The sequence below is a fragment of the Phaethon aethereus genome (assembly GCF_964289735.1).
Source record: "Phaethon aethereus genome assembly, chromosome: 2".
Taxonomy (NCBI): Eukaryota; Metazoa; Chordata; class Aves; order Phaethontiformes; family Phaethontidae; genus Phaethon; species Phaethon aethereus.
In genome coordinates this window covers 118757684-118777712 of record NC_138582.1, presented here as the reverse complement: position 1 = coordinate 118777712, position 20029 = coordinate 118757684, and the positions used below count along the sequence as shown (strand labels likewise).

General features: G+C 39.8%; 1 protein-coding gene across 1 annotated transcript in view; it reads left to right on the top strand.

Annotated features, from left to right (window-relative positions):
* Nucleotides 1–20029, top strand: part of ELMO1 (engulfment and cell motility 1) — a 256338-nt gene that overhangs the window by 216888 nt on the left and 19421 nt on the right. Inside the window, exons 16-17 of the mRNA XM_082014822.1 lie at nucleotides 9782–9945; nucleotides 15692–15804. Of these exons, the coding sequence (XP_081870948.1) occupies nucleotides 9782–9945; nucleotides 15692–15804 (277 nt within the window). The remainder of the gene's footprint in view (nucleotides 1–9781; nucleotides 9946–15691; nucleotides 15805–20029) is intronic.

Below are 20029 nucleotides of genomic sequence, written 5' to 3'. Positions count from 1 at the left end.
TTTGTTGATGTTAGTATTAGGTGTCAGATAAATCACTGTCTATCCTGGGGAGTAGTTTATTTTCCTGTACTGTGTATAGATCAAAAAAAAGCTTCCCTTTGATCTGGAGGAGAAAAGATTGCTCCTTTGCAGCAATCAAAAATACAGGTGTCTGAAGCCATAAACCATTCCACTGCAGTTTTTAGAATGAGGTATGGCAAAACATGTAATCTGTGCTTTTTCTACTTTAAAGGATAATCTAGTTGATTCCTTATATGCTCAGTTATGTGTCACAACTCAAGGGTAAAAATAATATGCATTGTTCTTATTTATCCAGCACAGTAATGATATAAGTACCTCAGGCAAAGATCTCATTGGACTAGACTGAACAAATTCAGAATTTTCCAAAGATATTACTCAGTAATTTCAGAACATTTTAAAATAACAAGGAAGACATTTTTTTCCTTTTTCTTGGACATAGACATTTTGTGTTTGGCAGTTCCAAGCAGATCTTGGTTTGTAATGGTCCTGACAGCAGTTATTACAATCTGTCAAGTCAGTAATTTGTGAGCTCCAGATTTACAGAATAATTTTTATAGCTAGCATCTAACAAGTCACAATGGATTTAATCTTTTCATTGCTGCATGTATTTTTGTGAATCATTCAGTTAATTCACGCAACTATTTTTACTCTTGTGGCACTGACCGGACTCTCTGATATCAATAAAACTATCACTTGAAATGGTTATTAATATGAGATGTGCTAAAAAATTAGTGTTCTGTAGACATGATTTTCAGCTCACTGCTTTTTTCAGTGACATGAATGTGAAAACAAGGATTTAACCTAAAAATTATTACAGCTTATTTGTTATGAATTGATGCATAATAATATGTAGGTTCATTCAGAGGAATAGTACAACTGCCTTTTTGCATGGTTCCTAAATGTTCAGCCCAATAATTTACCATAACTGGAAGGATGTGCAAATAACTGGATTGAATTACATAGGCCAACATCAGTGTACTGAACATTTGGCTTCTGTATTTACCAGGAAAACCTGAGTGCATAATCTACTTCTCTAATTCAGAGAAATGAATCCAGAAACACATTTTCAATCTTTCTGGTAATTTTTGTTAGGTAGAAACTTTGGAATTTTTGCCTTTTTAATATAATGGAATGTCAAAGAAAAAAAAGAAGAGGTAGCATTGAAGTGGTGAATACCACTTAACTAAAGTCCAGAAAAACAAAAGCTGAAGCTTCCAACTTTTGCATATCATTTTCTTTTCCTTTGTTCATGTGAATAACAGATAAAATGTGAGGTAGTACTTTAAGCACTGAAATAAGGGATTTTACTCTTTGAGTGGTGGGACAACTTTTGGACTTGCTGGAGAGAGTATTAACAAAGCTGGGCAAAATTACAGAGCTTTTGCATATACAGAGTTTAATCAAGATGAACATTTTTCATAGGCACATCTTCTCTGTGAAAAATGTACATGGGGAAAATTGAAATGTTTTGTTTCTCAGATTCCTGAACAGAGACACATTTTTGGGATACTGTAAGAATGTTTAAATCAGGTAATTCCTAAACAATTTATTTTATTCCATAGAAGCTTTCAGTATTTCACCTTCTGTTCCGTATCAGGGAAAAAGTAACCATCAAAACAATTACTCAGGATAAAAAGCCTGTTTCATCAGGTGAAGTTCTTACTTTATCAGAGTAAATACAGGTGTCATTGAGAACAGCATGTGGTTCTGAAACTCCCTGAATCCACTTTTACTGTCCATTTTTGCCTACTACCTCCATTGTGTCCAACCAGGGCAATACCTTACTGACAGCCCACAATCCTGGGCAGCTAACCAAGCCTTGCAAGGCATTCCCTACGTCTAATCTCGGGGGCCGTATATCTCTCTTATTAATCTGCCTATCAGAATTAAGGAAATAAGTAGGTGACAGAGCTGCAGAATTTGCTACTCAAAACAAGTGGAGTTCATTATAGACAGAGTAGAGGGACTTTCAAGGTCTGCTTGGTTTGGGAGAAGAAGGTCAGCAAAGAGGAGAGGCATGAAGGGGAAAGGTAGGGAAGCTGTCCCCGTATGGCCTGGTGCTTTTGTGCTAGCTGGTGTGTTTGTCGTTCACCTGGATGATTAGGGATCTCCATTTCTCTTGGTATTAAAAAGACACGAACCTGATGCACTGGCTCCCCTTCCATTTAGAGGTGGAGCTGGAGAGTCTCTGGAGTTGACTGAAGACAAGGAAAGGGACGACATAAGCGGGGACAGTGGCAGGCTTGGACCACATGTGATTCCATGTGGCCATTCATACCTCAGACATGACAGACCTCAACACAGTAGTTTGCACTGGTAAAAGAGCTTGGAGATCTTTTCCTGGAGAAACGCAGCTGGCTACACCTTTATTTTGTTTTTATCTCAGCTAAAGGAGATAGGAAGATGTGAAGCTGTAATTCAAAGGGTTGTTCTTACATTTTTATCCATTTATCAGATGTACTAAGCAATGTTTCCAGCCCCTTCTGTTCACATTTTTTTTTAAACATTCAGTCCTCCACTTTTCCTGTTTCTCTGCCCATTCAAAAAGTCTTTTTTATTCATTATTAATACCCAGAACTTGAGTTTGTTGACTTTTACACTTTCATATGGGAAAAACTACTTATTAGAATCTTGTCTTTGCTTTCCTTCTGTAGAACTAGCTGTTTGCCAATATATTACAGTTAATTTTCATTTAGTGTATGCCATTTAATGTGATTGTGTATTTTAAGGCAAGCAGCACCCAAATGTATGTTCCTAATCATGTGTAACTCTTGTATTATTTTCTTTTAGAATTCACAAGCGTGTTATTTAACATGTTAATTATGACATTGGTATATGACTAAGGATACAAATAGCTCCTCATTTTTCCCCTTCCCCTCACTTAACATTTTGTTTGAGAAGATGAGTACATTTTGTCTGTGAAAAGCCCTGGATTAAATGCCACCCACAAATGATTTTCATGTTTTATTTTGCCAGAGGAGGTTGTCAGACATTGGTGGAAATAACGTAATATTGGCAGACCTAAGACTTCAATTAACTAACAAGGAAGTTTACAAAAACTGTCCTATTAACTTTGCGCATCATTTTACTGGGCTGAAACACTTGGTCACACAGCACTTATTTCTTGCTTTGCTTACCTCAAGGCATAAAACACGAACGGGAAAGAAATGTATTCTTTATTTCTGATGCAAATAGCATTCTGCAAATACTAAATGTGGGGAAGTGGTTGCCTATCTATCAGTCATTCCTGTCAGCCCAATACAACCACAATAAGTGGTATTTGACCTGTGCATTTAGATTAGCATTGTTTTGAACAGAACTCTCAGATTTGAGGGTAGCATCTGGTTTTAGCCCCGCAACCAGCCAGCGGACTTTCACTTTGTCTTTTGCCAAAATGGTTAAAAAAGTTACGGACAGCATTTACATGTGTTTTGATGATGATTCTAAATTCATGTGCATATCAAGTATGTAAAGGACTGCTGTTCACTTCTCTTTCTATTACTATCAATTTTATCCTCAACTTCCTCAGGCCAGTCCTTAAGGAAGGTTTCCCTTCAGTCAGCTGCTCTCTGAGCTGTAATTTTATAATAAATATATAATTTCCCCCCATATTTTACCCTTTCTTTCCCTATTTCCTTTTAACCAATATTCTACCAAAATCTCATTTCTTCTTTTCCTTCAGCCTTCCTTTTCTATCAAAATGCATTTATCAGATCCACAATCTCTTTTTCCCTTCAAACTCTTCCGTCCTTTCATTTCTTTTGTTGCAGGATGTCAACCAGATTCCTTGTTCCGCGTGCTGATACTCCCTGCTGGAACTTCTCCATGTTTTATGGTGGTGTCGGGTTCACGTTTGGACTCGATGGTCTTAAAGGTCTTTTCCAACCTTAATGATTCTGTGATTAACGTCCTTCCTACTAGCTGCCTTTCTTTTTCCTTTGCCTACTCCAATCTGTTAATGTTCATTGTCAAAATCATCTTCTTGCCCATCCCTTTAGCCATATTACCCTTCAGTGGGATTTTTTTGGTAGCCTTTTGTCTTTTTCTCAATCAAGTTCAAGCTGCTTTTTGCTCCCAGCCAAAGCCTCTGCCACTGTTCCGGTCTTTAATTGAGCTAATAAGTAGTAACATTGAAAAAGAACTGGAGGCCTCCCTGGTATACAGCGCTTCTCCGTTAGGATCTGTGTAGCCAAGGGAAAAATAATCAGTGCAGCTAACAGAATTCTTTGGAAAGTGCCAAGTCAAGCTGTGGCCATAGGCTCTTCCTGCAGAGGTGGAGTAGCCCAGGGATGTAATATAACAGAGTGCAGCAATTAGTGGTCCGTTTCCACTGAACACAATTTACAAAATGCTCACATCCAATAGCAGAATGAGCCAGGAATCTTGTGCAGGGAACTGAACTTTTTTACATCAGCTCTTTCAGGTGCAGTCACTCCTCAGACTCCTTCCTTGCTTCTTCTCAGACTCCTTTTCACACCTTGTTTCAATGGTGCTTACTAGTCTTGTGCTCATGACCCTGGGGTTGTTATTCCTCCCTTCTTACAAGAATGTAATGAATCTTCTGTCCCCTCTCTCGTAATCTTGGATTAACAACACTCTCAGCCCATCAATTCCTAGGAACTGCATGATTTCAGTCTGGTTTCCCACACCTCATTAGTCAAGGAAACATAAAAAGTTGAAGAAATCAAGAACTTCCCTGAAGTGTAAAACTGTGGGCCTCACTTCATCTTCAGCCTTTTCTTTCTTCACCACTCAATCTTCTGGATCTCAGGACCCAGTGCAAGGTCAGGCTCCTTCCCTCTTTTCCTCACCAGAGGGCAGGCAATTTATTTGGGTCCTGATACTCTGAACAAGGTTTCACATTGAAGAGATCTATGACTACACGATTAAGTTTTCAGACACCTGCTATAGACTTTCAACACCTTGTGTGGAACTGCTGTCACATCTCCTACCTCTCAGCTCCATCGTCACATCTGCTAGGTGTGCTCCTTTGTTCATGCTAGGTATTCCTGCAAGATGGTAGTCACAGCTGAACTGGATAATGATATTGATATTGATACCACATGGAAACAGACTGCTCAGTGTGATCAAAATCATTGCATTATTTCAAATCTCTTCTCAGCAGACTGAAAGATATCTTCGTTCATAATAGAAAAATACAATCACAAGCAAAAGAGTTTAGAAAGAAAAAGAAAGAGAGAAAAAAAGAAAGACAAGACCCCAGCAACATAAACTTTTTTCATAATGGGTTTTAAATTCTGCAGAAAATGAAGAGATAAAGTGTATCAGCGTTTATACCTGCTAAATCCTCTGACAGCTGCTTTCTCATCCTGCTGCCTGAAAATGAATCAACTTAATTATTCCTGTGGCTACGTACATCCAGACAGCTTAGAGTTGCTGCTTTATCGCTGGCTTCAGTAACTGTCCTTGTGTTCTGAAATAGTTAAGAAGAATGAAAACTGAGGGGTTTTTTGTAATTCCAGAGTACACAGACGGTAGTAGAAGAAATAGCCTGGAATTTTGGAGTCTCTTGTCAATGGTTACATTATGCCAGCACTGAGTTTAAATTTGCTTGTGTAGGATGGCATGTTTGGATTAATATTCTAAAGTAATGTTGAGTGGAAGCTTGGTACAGGCTGTGACTGAGAGACTAGTGTAGTGAATTCACAGGCTGCAATATGTGGAGATGGGAGGGGAAAAACAGCATTAAATTATCTTCCAAGGACCTTGAAGTCTCTCAGGATGACTCTTCTGAGTACTCTGAAAATATAACCATTGATCTAGTTGAGACAATTTATCCTTTGGAACAGTCTAAAAAGTTGTCTTAAATTACCTGGTGCACACGTTAAACATGTAAAGTTTTCATTAAAGGAGTTGACAGGTTGCTTGTAAACTGAAGTAATTTCCTTTCCCTTCAGAATTAGATTTCCTTTATGGCCTCCTTTGTCAGTAAGCGCTGTTCATTAAGAATGATTTGGCCATTTCATTCTACAACCTTATTTTTGCCTGCTTTGTGGATTTAACTGAAGGAAATCCCTTTGACTGAAACGATCAAGCTGGATCTCAATCACCAGATGATGCTTTCTCAGTCATTTTTTTTACCTTGTGTAAACCAAGCTGCTTCTTTTCCAGAACATTTAGATCGGAAGGAAACTAGGTATGAATTATTGACAATCAATTTGCAAGGAAAGAGATGTCTTTCCTCCAGTTTTCTGTTTGTTGGCTTGTTGATTTTTGAACGGTCACGTGGAAAAGCTAGTGAATGAAACCTTAAAACTTCTCACATCACAGATGCTTCAACTCTGGTTCTAGAGGGGGTTCTCTGGATATAGCGCAGTCCAGTGGCAGCTCTTCTATCAAATGCCTCTATGGGACAGGGGAATCATGCCTTGCAGTACTTGCTAATTTTGAGCCAAATTGCGAAAGCGCTGAACTAAGCACATCACTGTAACATGGGCTCAGGATTTATACCTAAGTCTTGTCTGTGAAGGATAGAGGTGGACTGTCAAGATTAATGGCAATCAGTCAGCATAACATCATGTCTTCAGCAAATTTACTTGTCGTAGTCGTAATGCAGAACTTGGGATTCTCTTACCATACAAGAGATCATCAGATAAAAAGGACATGATTTAAAGTAAATGTGCCCTCTGAAATACTCATTTCTCAGTAAGAGTAGCAAAGCATAATGTAATTAAAACAACTGTCTGCAGTGTTTATGTACAATCACGTTGAGTAGAGAATACCTTTCATTTCATTGTAAGGTCAGACACATGGGGAGGAAGGGTTGACACTGTCTCTCAGACAGCAGTAATCAAGGGCTGGCAACTCAGCGTTGGAAATTGAACAGATGAGAAGTTCTTGGCAGTGATTCCCAAATGCTCGGGAGACTCAATGCGTATCATCAGCTTTGGCGTTTTGGCCAGCTAGTTAAATAGTGTTGGCTATAAACGTTACAAGGCAAGTGATCACCCCCTTATGTGCTGGGCCTGAGGCATACGCTTCCTGCCTTCTGTCTCGGGAGCAAGAGGAGCCTCTAAACCAAGGAGCTCTTTGATGGTACCCTGTGAATAACTTTTCAGATCCTAGCAAAAAAGAGGAATTTGCGTTTGTTTGCATGTTAGCCACAACAGTGAGTACCAGAGAAGGGAGACAAGGGTTTATACAGGATTTTGCAACTAAGCATAAATGACAGCGCCCTAAGTCTACTGAATTTGAACCTCCTTTGCATTGTTTAGCCAAGAATGAGAGCTGCTTCATCTGTTCAGAGATCAGACTGAAAAGAAGATCCGTATACATGCAACTCCCTAAAATACAGTATTTATTTATTTGTTTGCCCATTCATTTTATGGGAAAAACTACTCATAGAGGCAGTTTCCTCAGTGTGAGTGCCTGAATATAGGAAACTAAATCTATATGTAAGCAACAAAAAAACCGTATCTGTACAGATACTTGAATGAATGCATGAAACTGGAACTGCACACATGCATAAGCGATTGCAGGACTATATTCGCTTGCAAATCTGGTTTAGTGTTGAAAAATCAAGGTGATATGGTAGTGATAGTTAATATAGCAGCATCGTATGGTTAGTTTAGCAGTTATACTACACCCGTCTGTTTGAAATTGCAGTGATTTCTTTCTTTCTAATGGCCAGGGAATTTGATCCCATAAGCAGTGATGGGGCTTACATGTTTGAATTAAGCTGTCTGGTTTTGCATGCTTCTTTGGCATGATACCGCAGAAATTACGACTTCAGGCTGGCTGTAAAACCCCATGTAGCAAACTAGTCTGGCACAACTTCTCAGCAGGCCTGAGAAAGCAGAAGTGAAGCCAGCGTGACATCTCTGTGAGGGTGAAAAGTTAAGCCCAGTTTGTTGGGACCCCAGACTTTAACATTAGGAGGTACCAATAGCTGAATATGTTTTCAGTGGGCAAGGTTAGTTTTCAGTCACTCCCCTCTTCTCCATTCCTAGTAGTTAATAATAATTAGTCCTAATTAATAGTAGATAAATATATAAAATGTGAATTAAAATTGATTAGCAGCAATAAGTAGTCATTGTCAAGAAGGCAGAAGCAGGAAGACGGAAGGTATTTTTAAATATCCAACTTGTCACTGGGATTGTCTGCTTCATTTTTTCCCCACTATTCCCTTTGAGGACATTTCCTTCATTACATTTCCTAAGCCCTTTAAACCAAGACCCAATGAAACCAGGAGGAGTATGCTACTTGCCGTGTTGGGCACGATCCATCAACGTTCAGGTGTTACGGTTGTTTGGCCTTCCAGTTTGTCATTTCCAAGGTGTGACAGCACGTTTCTTACTTAGACTGGTGCGGTCTAGTGAGCACACTCTGAATGCAGTCAAGGAAGTCTTAATCCCTCCAAGCAGTCGGGTGGCAGTCAGAAGTTCATCTTTCAGATGGGGAAGTAGCCGATTCCCACTGGTAGACCAGCTAAGTAACTCTTCAGAGGGATTTAGCTGCACATGGCCACCATCTGAAAACAAATGCACGTGTGGAGCACAGAATTCAACATTGCTTTTTACCATCAAAGTAAGTTTTAGAAGACTTCCTCAAATACATAGCAACGTACCTATTAGATTTGTAGGAATGGATGGAGTGGAGCTCAGCTTTGCTGGGCCAGGTTTGGAAGATTTACCAAGAGTAGGATCTTAACTGCAAGGATGCATTCAAAGCAAGGCTCCAGCCAGGTGAGTGTAGGCGGGCTGCCTCATCCAGGGGGTGGAAGTGTGGCAAAGGCATTTGCTGCCCACCTGAGACAACACCTTTGGGAGAAGCATCTTGCTCCTCTTGAAGTAGATCTCTGGGATGGATGTAGTCTCTGTAGTAAGAAAGGAGATTATCTTCAGTTCTTTGTTTAGTTGCACCTGCTGGACACAGCTAAAATGAGTGCTTAGATCATATCTGAGAAAGAAATTGCATCTCAGGAAGCAAAAATAGGAAACATAGCGCAGGCAATGAGTTACGAGACTGAGGCAACACATGTGAAGCAATAAAATATTCATGTGACGAGAAATTTTCAGAATGATTAGGGAACCTCTGAGGGGCTGAGCTTCTGTTTTAAGATACATGGTGAAAGAATAAAGGAAAATTAACAGAGCAGAAAAAGCTTTTGCCCTCCGTGTAGCTGTTAATTTCTGTCACACCCACTTTGATATCAGGGGGGTGTTACCATTTCCTACTGTTTTTTAGCTGCTGGATTTGAGTGGGATGAGTCATAAGTCTGATAAATTGTTTTTTCAGCCAACTTCAGCACAGCATCAGATAAGTATTTCAAAGTGTGTGATTTGCACCAACACCAAGGAAATGAGTCTAGGATTGTGGGGAGACAGACAGTAACCTGTGATATGTATTTATTTGAACTAGAGCCAAGCAATTCCCCTTAGTTAACTGTGTCTCAACAGTTTTCTCCTGATAAAATAATTAATATGCAGATAGATGGCTGTTGCCCAGCCATCCTTCATTCTTATTTGTTGGTTTGTATTGTTTATGGCATTGCTTCAAAAGCAGTCCTGTAATATCCTTGGTAAATTGATCTCTCTTTCCCCCTGACTAACAGTCTCTTGTAGCAGGTTCTCTTTCCTTTGCTGTGTATGGCCATAATGTGCCTGCACCTTAAGGCTCCCACAGAATCAGAGAGTGGTTGAGGTTGGAAGGGACCTTACTGTGACCCAGAATAAGATTTGAAACAAAAACGCAGGAAGTGTTAACACAGGTTTTCTTTTCCTTTCCTTGTCACCCGTAGGTAATGCAGGTAGTGAAAGAACAGATAATGAGAGCGCTCACTACCAAGCCTAGCTCTCTGGACCAGTTCAAGAGCAAACTTCAGAATCTCAGTTACACAGAAATACTGAAAATACGCCAGTCTGAAAGAATGAACCAGGAAGATTTCCAGTCTCGTCCGATTCTGTAAGTACTCTCTTCTCTACCCACTCGTTTTTGCATGGAAGGATTAACAAATGTGAATGACATTTGTGAGCTCTTCTGGGGGAACCCAAGGAGGAAAGCTATCCAGGGAGGGAGCCATGCTCAAAAGCAGTAGTGTGGCATCTGCTTGAAGTGCATTATGTTTTCTTCTGCTGGGAATCATAACTTTTTCTTCGAGTACAGTTAAACCAGATTCAGCAAATCCCTACAGGGTCTCACATGGCTTATTTGTATGAAACAATGCTTTGACATTTCCTGGTTTTGCATGATTATAAGCCTGGTTTAGGTGCTGGTAATGGCTTTTCTTAAAAAAACAGAACAAGCACTGCAACTTTGTCTTCTGTCCAGGGGCCTTTAAAAATTCTAAATGTCACTTCTCTGAGCAAGACAGGGGAAGCCCAGAAGAGCCAATCCACACTGGCTCCACAAGAGAGTGGTGTTGTGTGTGACTGTCTTTATATACGGAATTATCTTTGGTGTTAATGACAAGCAGTCACTTATTTGTAAACGATAACATTCTGGGAGCTGGCCAATGGGGTTCTCATTTCCTTGTTGTTTACTGCAAAGTATCAGATGCTAATATCACCACCGTAGCTCCTTCCCCGTTTCTCAGAATACACTTTGTTCTGTTATATGAAAAAATGGAGGCCGTACTTGGCTCTGGACCAAGTCTGGGCTTGTGGCTAAACTGATGGCACAGGACACATGCAGACTGCATGGTACACAAATGATGTGCTGAGAATAGCAAGAACCTTTTGAGATAACAGAGAAATGGTGAGGGCTCCAGAAGCATCGGCTGAAATGTCATGAAATCCTAACCATGTTTTAAGTCGAATGGCTCATGATTTTCCAAATCTCCTTTTCAAGGCAAAGGTATAGAGAAGGGTTTGGACCACAGCATTTCAGGATTCAGCAGCAGATTGTTCATTTTTATTTGTTTCTAAAAGATAGAGATAGCTAAGTACAAGCTCTGGGGACTCATTCCTCCAGGGGCAGCAGGGCAACAGTGGAATTACACAAGTAGAATTACACACTTAAATTTTAATCATACCAGTGTGGATCAAAGGGGGAATGCTTCTTTTATGTTTTCAGTGTATTAGAAGATAGGACCTAATGCTCAATTAGAACTGATGTCACTCATAGTAATGCATCAGTTAAAAAGCTGCAAATGGTTCCAGTCAGTTTTGCATCATTACACTGCTCAGAAATCCTCTGCCAATCCCCTGCAACATCTAGTGGTTCAGAGACACTCAGTACTGCTAAGCTTGTCACCAAAGCTTCTCTTTTCCCTGTTTTCCCTGTGAGTCAACTGTTTAAGTGTGATACAAGTCAACTATTTATATTCTCTTGCACCATAGCCTGGTGCTGCGAAACCTGCCAGTGCCCTCTGCAAGCTCTTTATTTCCAGAGTCGCTCTGGCTAGTTGCTGCCACAGTGCAGAGCCTCCTTCCCCATCATGGAATGAGCGGAACAGCCAACACAAATAGTTAAAAGCAACTGAAGTGTTACCAGAGACTCATCTCAGATGCAGGACAAAGGCTAAGCCTAAAGGCTATAAAGGCTAAGTAAATCGATAAGGTGTTTAAGCAATCAGAACTGCATTTGCAGAGATTTAACTCCATGTATTTGCATTTTGATTGCATCCATGATCACTTATTCTTGACTGTGAAAAGAAACAGTTCTTTCATTTTCCCCTTTGATTTGATTCCCTGTACTGAACTCTTCTCAAATTGCATAGATGGCACAATTGGTAGAAGTACGGAATCATGGCCTCATTGTAGGGAAAGAGACTGTGAGTGAAGAGAGCAATCGTGGCTGTGCTGTATATTTTAAAGCCTTGCAGATATGCTAAAAGAGATGGCACACACCGTGAATGTAAAGTCGGCAGGCCTTGCTCAATTCTGCATGAGAATACTGCAATCAGATGATGATTTTTCCTGCCTTGAATACGATAGAAGTCTTTCTTCTGCTGTTCATTGTACGAAGCACTGAAGTTTTAAGTTTTCAACCTGCTGGATGAGGGAAGCTTCAGTTAAAGTTGCATTTGAATGTAAGCTGGAAGGTGTTGCCTTAGATCCACATAACTACAACAACATTGGTTTGCAAGGATTAGTTGTTTCTTTTATATGAGCATTGTTGTATCATGTGAGATGAAGTTTCTTCAGTCTCTACTTTTCATTAGGGAAAATAAAAGTCCTTCAGAGCAGAATGATTCAAGATTCCTGGATCGTTATTGATCATCCAAACGGCCATTCCACAACAAAATGATAAAGTATCACTGGTTCATTTTGAATGGCTGTGGAAGAAGGTGTCTAGGAGTCCTGTGGGCCTGTAGAGGACCAGAGGTCTCCTTGACACATTAAATGGAAACAGTGATGGGTTAATACTGGATACAGGTCTGATGTCTAAGTGGAGGTTTGCTGGTTAAGGGACAGTTAATGTCAGTTAGGAAGCCATTGCTAAGTAATATCTGTGTCAAAATCAGCAACATACAGGGAAATAGAGGGAGGGATGTGGATGTTTTTTGGCTTTTTATCTTACAGATTTCTCTGCAATGTTAGGAGGAGTCACTAATGCCCACTCTGAATGCGTGAAGTGATTAGAAGAGGGCATAGCTACAAGCCAGAAAGATAAAAGTACAAAACACATGAAAGCAGTTCTGGGATTACTTTTTTGTTGTGTTGTAATGTTTTAAATGTCTGTAATATGCCCCATCCTGGACAGAAAACAGCTAACAAGAAAGAGTCTTAACTATAAGCTGGAAAGTTAAAAGCTGAGGACAGATATAACTTGTGCTGAAGAAGAACTAGTATCATTTGAATAATTTAAAAATAATTTCTAATGATTTTCAGATTTGCCGACAATTCAGGTCTGTTATTTTAAAAGCAAGTAACTGATGTCAGTATTGCCTATAGTGCCGAGACCAGTGAGATCAGAAAATTAGCAATCATATATATTACTGTGTCGTTCCCTCAACCCTTCTGTCTTACCAGCCCACTAACTTTTGCCATTCTTACGTGATAGGAACACAGTAGGAAACTAATAGCAATTTTTAAAGCCACTGTCTCTTTAGACTTTCCAAGTTTGTTCTCTCTCTCTTCACAAGGCACAAACTGTTAAGCCAATGTCATCTTGAAGGACAAGAAATAAAATTTTCACAAAACATATTTGCATTTATGAGCTTCCTTTAGCTCATTGCTCCTGTTTCATTTTAAAATTAGGCAGGAGGACCTATTTCTTGTAGAGAGACTTTTTTCCGAACCCTCCTGTCTTTAGACACTGACCCTGAGGAACTGAACTCCCTTGCCTTCAGATGGCTTTCTGAAGAAAATATAAAGATTCAGAGCAGTACATCTTTTGTTTAACTGTGTGCCATGGTTTGATTGTTCTGCCTGATTTCTGTCACCTTGAAGTGGTGGAAGAGAAACCTTGACAGTGAGGAGCACTAAGTGGCAGGATCACCTTGCAAAAATGTATCTGGAGTCATGGTATCTGAAAAATATCTGAAAACCATACAAGTCAGAGTAACCATGTGTTGTCATGAGCTGCTGTGGACAGCAAGTGCAGGTGACCATGGCAAGGGATGTATGGATTTATGGGGTGTCACTAAAGTCCAAAGTCACTGAAGACTGTCTCTCCATGGAGTAATGAGTTGTCTCCACAACGTCTGTGTGTTCAGGTATGGAGACTGTAAAACAGAAGAGAGTGCTACCTCTGAGCTTCGTGGTTGTGAGAGCAAATAAATGCACATGTGGAGAGGGACTCCAGTGCATCAGCAAAGAGTTGGAAGGTGTCCCTTCTTTCCTACCTCCCTTCCTCCTATGGAAAGTCTGCCTTAGACAGTGAAGTACTTCAGAGAAGATCACCTGTTTATGTTTGGATTTGTTAAAAATCCTTCTCTTTCTCTGGTTTGTAAAGAGCAGATGGGGCTTTGGAGGACAGAAGAGGGAATACTATGAGCAAACAGTCAGATGTTAATATGCTGGGTGACCCCTTCATTTTTGTTTTTTTCAGTAGTGTCTTACAAATATGATGTTATATCTTTAACATCTATTTAATGATAACTATCCAATTTCTGAATTGAACTACCTAAATATCAAACTGATGTTTATACCAGTCTTGAATGTTTGAAATCAGTCCAGCTGGAGATTTAGTCTGTAGCCTGGACTGCCGAGTAATCCACACTGTATTTTAACACCGTTCCCCTCGGTCCCTGTTCCCAGCTCTTACCTGAGGAACGGGTAAGCTCATCACCTCAGTAAAGGCAAGACGTTTATTCAAGCACAAAATTCTTTTAATCACAGTATTTAGCCATTCAGCATATTCATATCTTAGTTCCCGATGAGAAAACAACAATGCTTGAAAATTATCCTAAAGAACTAATAATACATTTCCAAAAGGTGGCCTGTTTCTATAGTTACAATGGTTCCTTGATTTTTGACCAACTTGATTTTCACAGCTTGTTAATATGCTGTGGGTTATGCATCAAGAACTCCAACCATTTTGTTAATACCTGGGGGAAAAATGGCATTTTTGTTTAAAGGCCTGATCTTTCCAGCAGAGAACTTCCAGTGGTTTCAGTGGGGGTCTGGCAGACCAAAGGTATAGGATCCAAATGAATGTGGAAATCAGCAGAGACTGGGCTCCCGAGGTTTTGAAGAGAGAAGTTTGTGTTGTCTCTATGGGATACCACAGCTTTGCTTCCTTTTCATGATGATTGCTGGAACATACTGCCAGACAGAATGATTTTTGGTATTACCTAATTTACACAGCAATGCAAAGTTACGGTTCTGACACACTTCATATTTTATAAATCCTCTACACATCCAGTTATTTTTTTAATCTTACTAGGCTTGCTGTCGAGTTGATGTTTAAACCTGTCTTTTATGTCTTTTATGTATTCTTAATGAATCCAAGTGAGGATATAACTGATGAATTCAGACATCTGTGAATCCATGTGATGGTATAGGAAATCAAACTTCAAATATTATGTGCATACGTTTTCTGCCTAGTTCTTGACATGTTGAACTCTTATCAAAGTAGGATGTAGAAAATGGATTTTTCTGACGGATATGTAATATTATTTCTAAATGCACTGTGGGTTTCTGCACTCCTGGGCAAGGGTGAGGTTTGATCGTTGAGACTAACCCTAGTCATGGGTTAGTCTGCCACAAAATTCTGATAATAATGAATTAATGGAATGACGTGGAATTAAGAGCAAGCATATAGTGCTGGTCGTTATTGCTCGCTGTTTTTTATTGTTGTTTTAAAACGTGTTTTAGCCTCCTTGTGTTGTCCTAAATAATAGTGCTAGTAAAGTATACCAGCGGAGGATCGTGCAACAAAAGGTGCCAGACCCTTAAATAAACTTCACAGTGCTCCTACGATGAAAGAGCATTATCTGCCACAGAAAAACCTTGTTGGTGCTTTATAGCAAGAGTTATTTTTAGATGAGTAAAGTAAGAAACAAATAAGTGACTTGCCTGAGTCATACACAGATGTCGTAGCACCGAGGTGTCTGTAACAGAGATATCCTGACTCCCACTCTTTGTAAAAAGAATTTTTTTTTTTTTTTTTTTCCTGAAGCAGACTAGATTCTGACCTGGACCTGCCTGTAGTGTCGTCCCCTTCAAAATCCTTGCAGAAACATCTTCTGAGAATCTATCTCAGAGGAAAGAGGATGGTCTTTGATTGAATTTGACAAATGCCTACTTTCTCTCTTCCCAAGGGAATTAAAAGAGAAGATTCAGCCTGAGATCTTAGAACTGATAAAGCAGCAACGTCTCAATCGACTTGTGGAGGGCACCTGCTTTAGGAAACTCAACAGTCGGCGTCGGCAAGGTACAGCTCAGACTGCCTAGTCTGACTTTCTTTGTCACTTTTGTCTAAAAGTTGAGGTGAGGATTACTACTTTTACTGGCAAGATCCTTGGTTGTAGTGCTGTCTTGACTGTTTTTACCAGGGGCATCTGAAAGTGTCTCCAAGTTACAGTTGTTGTAGGATTTCCTGTGTTTCTCTGGAACTGATTTTGTCTTCATCACACAGATCATCTGGAACAAGTCTAGCATTTGACAGAAATCTCAAGCAGCAGTCTTGCATTCTCAACTGAGTATTTTGATTTCTGCCTGGATGTCCAGGCTTCTTGTTCATCTCAAAACAAAATCTCTGCCTCTGCAGGAATAGCATATGAAACTTGGTGTAGCCAAAATTTGACTTGGACCACCTTTATATATGTGATGAGCTCATTCTGCACCCCTCCCTCTAGTACTGCCTGTCCTTGGTTTTTGTTGTATTACCATATATTAAACATATTATGGTGCTTAAGTATACTTTTAAAAAGCACTTAGATCTGTAATTTGTGTACCTTCAGATGAATCCTTGACTGACGTGAGAAGATTATTTTCCCAATCCTGTGAGTCATTGCTCAGTGCTAGATTTACAGCTCATTTTATACAATGAAACTCTCTATGGTTCTCTTCCCCACAGAGAGGCACATTTCTTTCTCCGGACAAAACAACGGGGACATAATGTAAATTCAGCATATTACTTAGAGGTAATATCCAAAAATTTCCCTTTAAAACCCTCATTTTGTGAGGATTCGGATTGCCATTTATTTTCCGCTGTAAATACAATACAAACTAGAAAGTTACAAAAGCTAAGAGTAAGAATTGACAAAGATCAATATTCAAGACCTTCAGACCAATTGGGGAAAACTGCTTTCTTCAGAAAGAGAAGTATCCCTACGATGCCTCCTTCCTTAGAAAATAGGACACAACTTTCCTTAATGTAGGGAGTTTATTATGGAAAATGTCAAAGCCTTTATGAAAGAGTTGAGTTGCAGAAAAATGTGATGCAGCTTTATATCTTCTCTGTCAAGCCTACAAAAACCTATGAATCCCACTGCACAGAATTTAGGGAAGGAGCATTAATATTTCACTGTGACTTTCTATACAGATTTCATAGGGAGGCATGATACGTGTTTTTGCTTCAGCAGCATATTCATGGAGTGAAAGTAGCTAAAGTAATGCATAGTTTGGTTTGGCTATCAGTACTGAGGGTTGTTTATTTTATTCCTCTCATAGCCTTAATCTGAATGACTGAAATTCTAGGGAAGGACCAGGGTTTGTGGCAAACGTTCTTCTTTTGGCAGATCTCCAGGAGAAGATAGGCTGTTTATTTTATCTTAAACTGTTGTTAGTTCATGATTTATAGGATCAAAAGCCTTAGGGGTTATAAATCGGTTCAACTTATAAGAGTGGAAGTGAAGTTAGAAAAAAAATATATTAAAAAAAAAAAAATCAACTTAATCTTCTGGTCCACAGCTGAGAAGGTTGCTATGTATGCAGTGAATTGTATAGGCCACCAGATTAATTCCTTTGATATCACAGGGCCAAAAAAGTTCACAATTCTTTGGAAACAAATAAAGCATGTGACCATGCCTCAAATACCTTGATCTCTGAAATATATTGGTTTTTGTCAGATACATGCCCATTTAGAAGGGCATGTTACTGCATGCCCTTAAGAGTTCCATGTGCTTTATGTTAGACTTCCTGTATTCCCTGAAACAGAAGTGTAACTTACCCCATGGGAGCGAGGGAGATGATACAACCTTTACAAGAAGGTGATCATCGTCATGAGGCCACCAGGACTAAACTCAGTAAGATCTAACTCTCTGTGATCTAATGAAGATGCAGACTATGGTTTGTAAACACAAGCATGTTTGGCATATATAAACCATTCAATTGGGATTCTTTTTTAGGTATGTACAGTGCCTGGCACAGTCCAAATAGCGAACAGTGGCAGCTGGCACAAAGCAGAAGCAGCTCTCTTGAAATCAGCCTTTATCCTGCAGGGTCTTCTCTACCCCAGGCAGACCAAGCTGTAAGACCAGGGCTATCATGATGTCAAGGACTAGGAGATGAAGTGAATGGAGGACCAGAGGTTTAGCTAGTGGTACTAAACATCGGGACAGTCAAGCTTTCAGACAATTCCTCTGAATGTCCTTATAAAAACAGTACAAAGTCCCAAATTCCTGCGTGTGTCTTCTGTTAGCCTCACCCCACCTCCCCATCTCCTCTCCCCCAATCCACCTCCGTGTACATGTTCCCTGTGCTACATATGGGTCCAGGAGCCCCGTCACCTGCCCGCTGCTCCAACTGAATTCACTTGCCATGGAGCATTACCAAGGCCCTCAAAGGGCCGTGGTCCATCCAGGTTGATACGGAGCTGAAACAGAACTGGGGAGTGCTGTGGGGCATCATGATTTGCCTGTTACGTGGCAACCTACTTGTAAGAGTGCTAAGATCAGGTAGGAGTTCTACTTCAGTATGTATGCTGCTGCTTTTACCTTTCCTATGATTCTTTTTTTCCCTTGAGACAGTCCTGGAACTAATGTTGCAAATCTATGTACAAGAAGAACCTGAACATACCCTACACAGGAGAAGCTGAAAGCATTAAATTGCCCACTTAAAAAATAATTAACAGGCATTATCCCTTGATAAAGACTCCAGAGCAAACTTCTGTTAAGACTGTTGTTTGAACATGTGGTAGGACACACATGGTTAGTCACAGTAAGTGGAAAAAATTGACTTACAAAAAAATGAGCAGGGAAGTTTACACCCTCTTACCTAAAGCCTTTTGAGAAGAGGTGAAACACTTTCATATGTACTTGGCATTGGAAAGCCTCCAATCCAACAGGTGATTCAGTGGGGAGATGCTGAATATTAAGCTGCGAGATATCTGTAGTCAGATCTCTTTGTGTTTCAGCACAGGATTATCATATCAGCAGGATCTCTCAGTAGCCAAAATTCAGAAATACTATTGTTGTCCCAGCAGGATCTTAGCACTTTCAAATAATTCATGGCCTTTCCCTTGCAAGGTTTCATAGGAGAACTGCAACACTAACTCCTGTTTTTATTAAACATTCTTAATCAGTTGGAAATGAAACAGCAAAATCTAGCTTGCTCTTCTAGTCATTGTTCAACAGCAGATCACGAAGCTCTGCAAATCCCCACTTTATTCCTTGATGGTGGCATCAGCTGACAGATAGATCTCTTCAGCTTTCTCCTTCCTCAGTGAATTTCTAAAAGGAAGGGGAGAAGACTAAAATGAAAGCCTGCAAAGCACTTTACAACCCCAAAAGTTATTATTTCCAGTAGAGCTAAGTAGCAGATAAAGGCATTTTATTGAGGATAATAGATACTTCTGATGCTGTCATCCAGTACATTTGTAGTTTATGTTGCTGGGTGTACTCATGGAAATAAATTCCCCTTTAGCTTTCAAAGATTATAGAGTAATTTTGCGTTACTGAAGTGGTTTTGCAGCCAAAGATGAGGTTTCTTGAACAGTAATTTTGGAAGGGAAGAAAAGCCTGTTGATACACACCATTAAATTAAAAACGCAAGGCACCATGGAAGTAACCTGGAAAGAGGAAACTTAAGTTAAATTAAATTAAATTAAAACAAAAAATCAAGTGAAGACAGGTTTTCCATCTCTTGCTAGCATAAGTAACTCACACTTCTGAACAAGAACACACACTTTGTCTTTTTTCTGCCAAGTCTCTTTGCTACTGCTACTCCATCCCACCCTCCGTAGTCCCATAAAAAATAATATTCTGTGAGTGTGTGACTTGCTGAGAGGAACTGGTTAACCACATATGCCTCCAGCATTGCCACAGGTCAGTTGTTCTGCCAGTCATTTGCAGGGCTTGCTGGCTTTCATCTCAGCAGTTAAGACCAGTTAGGGTGAAAATATGTCACTACAGTTGTATTAGAGAAAGACAACACAATGAAAGAAAAAGGATGAGTCCGCGTACATAAATCTAAAATCTACACAAATACGTATATTTTCACTGATATATTTAAAAGTGTGTTCCTGTTGCTAAATCCCTGAGGAAGATTTGCTTTGAACAAAAACCTTCTTTAGTAATCTGGAACATATCTTGGGATAAAAGGTATACTCTCAGGCTTTCGTCCATGCATATCTGAGCTATTTTCTCCCCAGATTCTAACTATAGAGCACTTCTATACAAACCGCAGCACTTCTTTACCTGAGATAGCATTGTTAA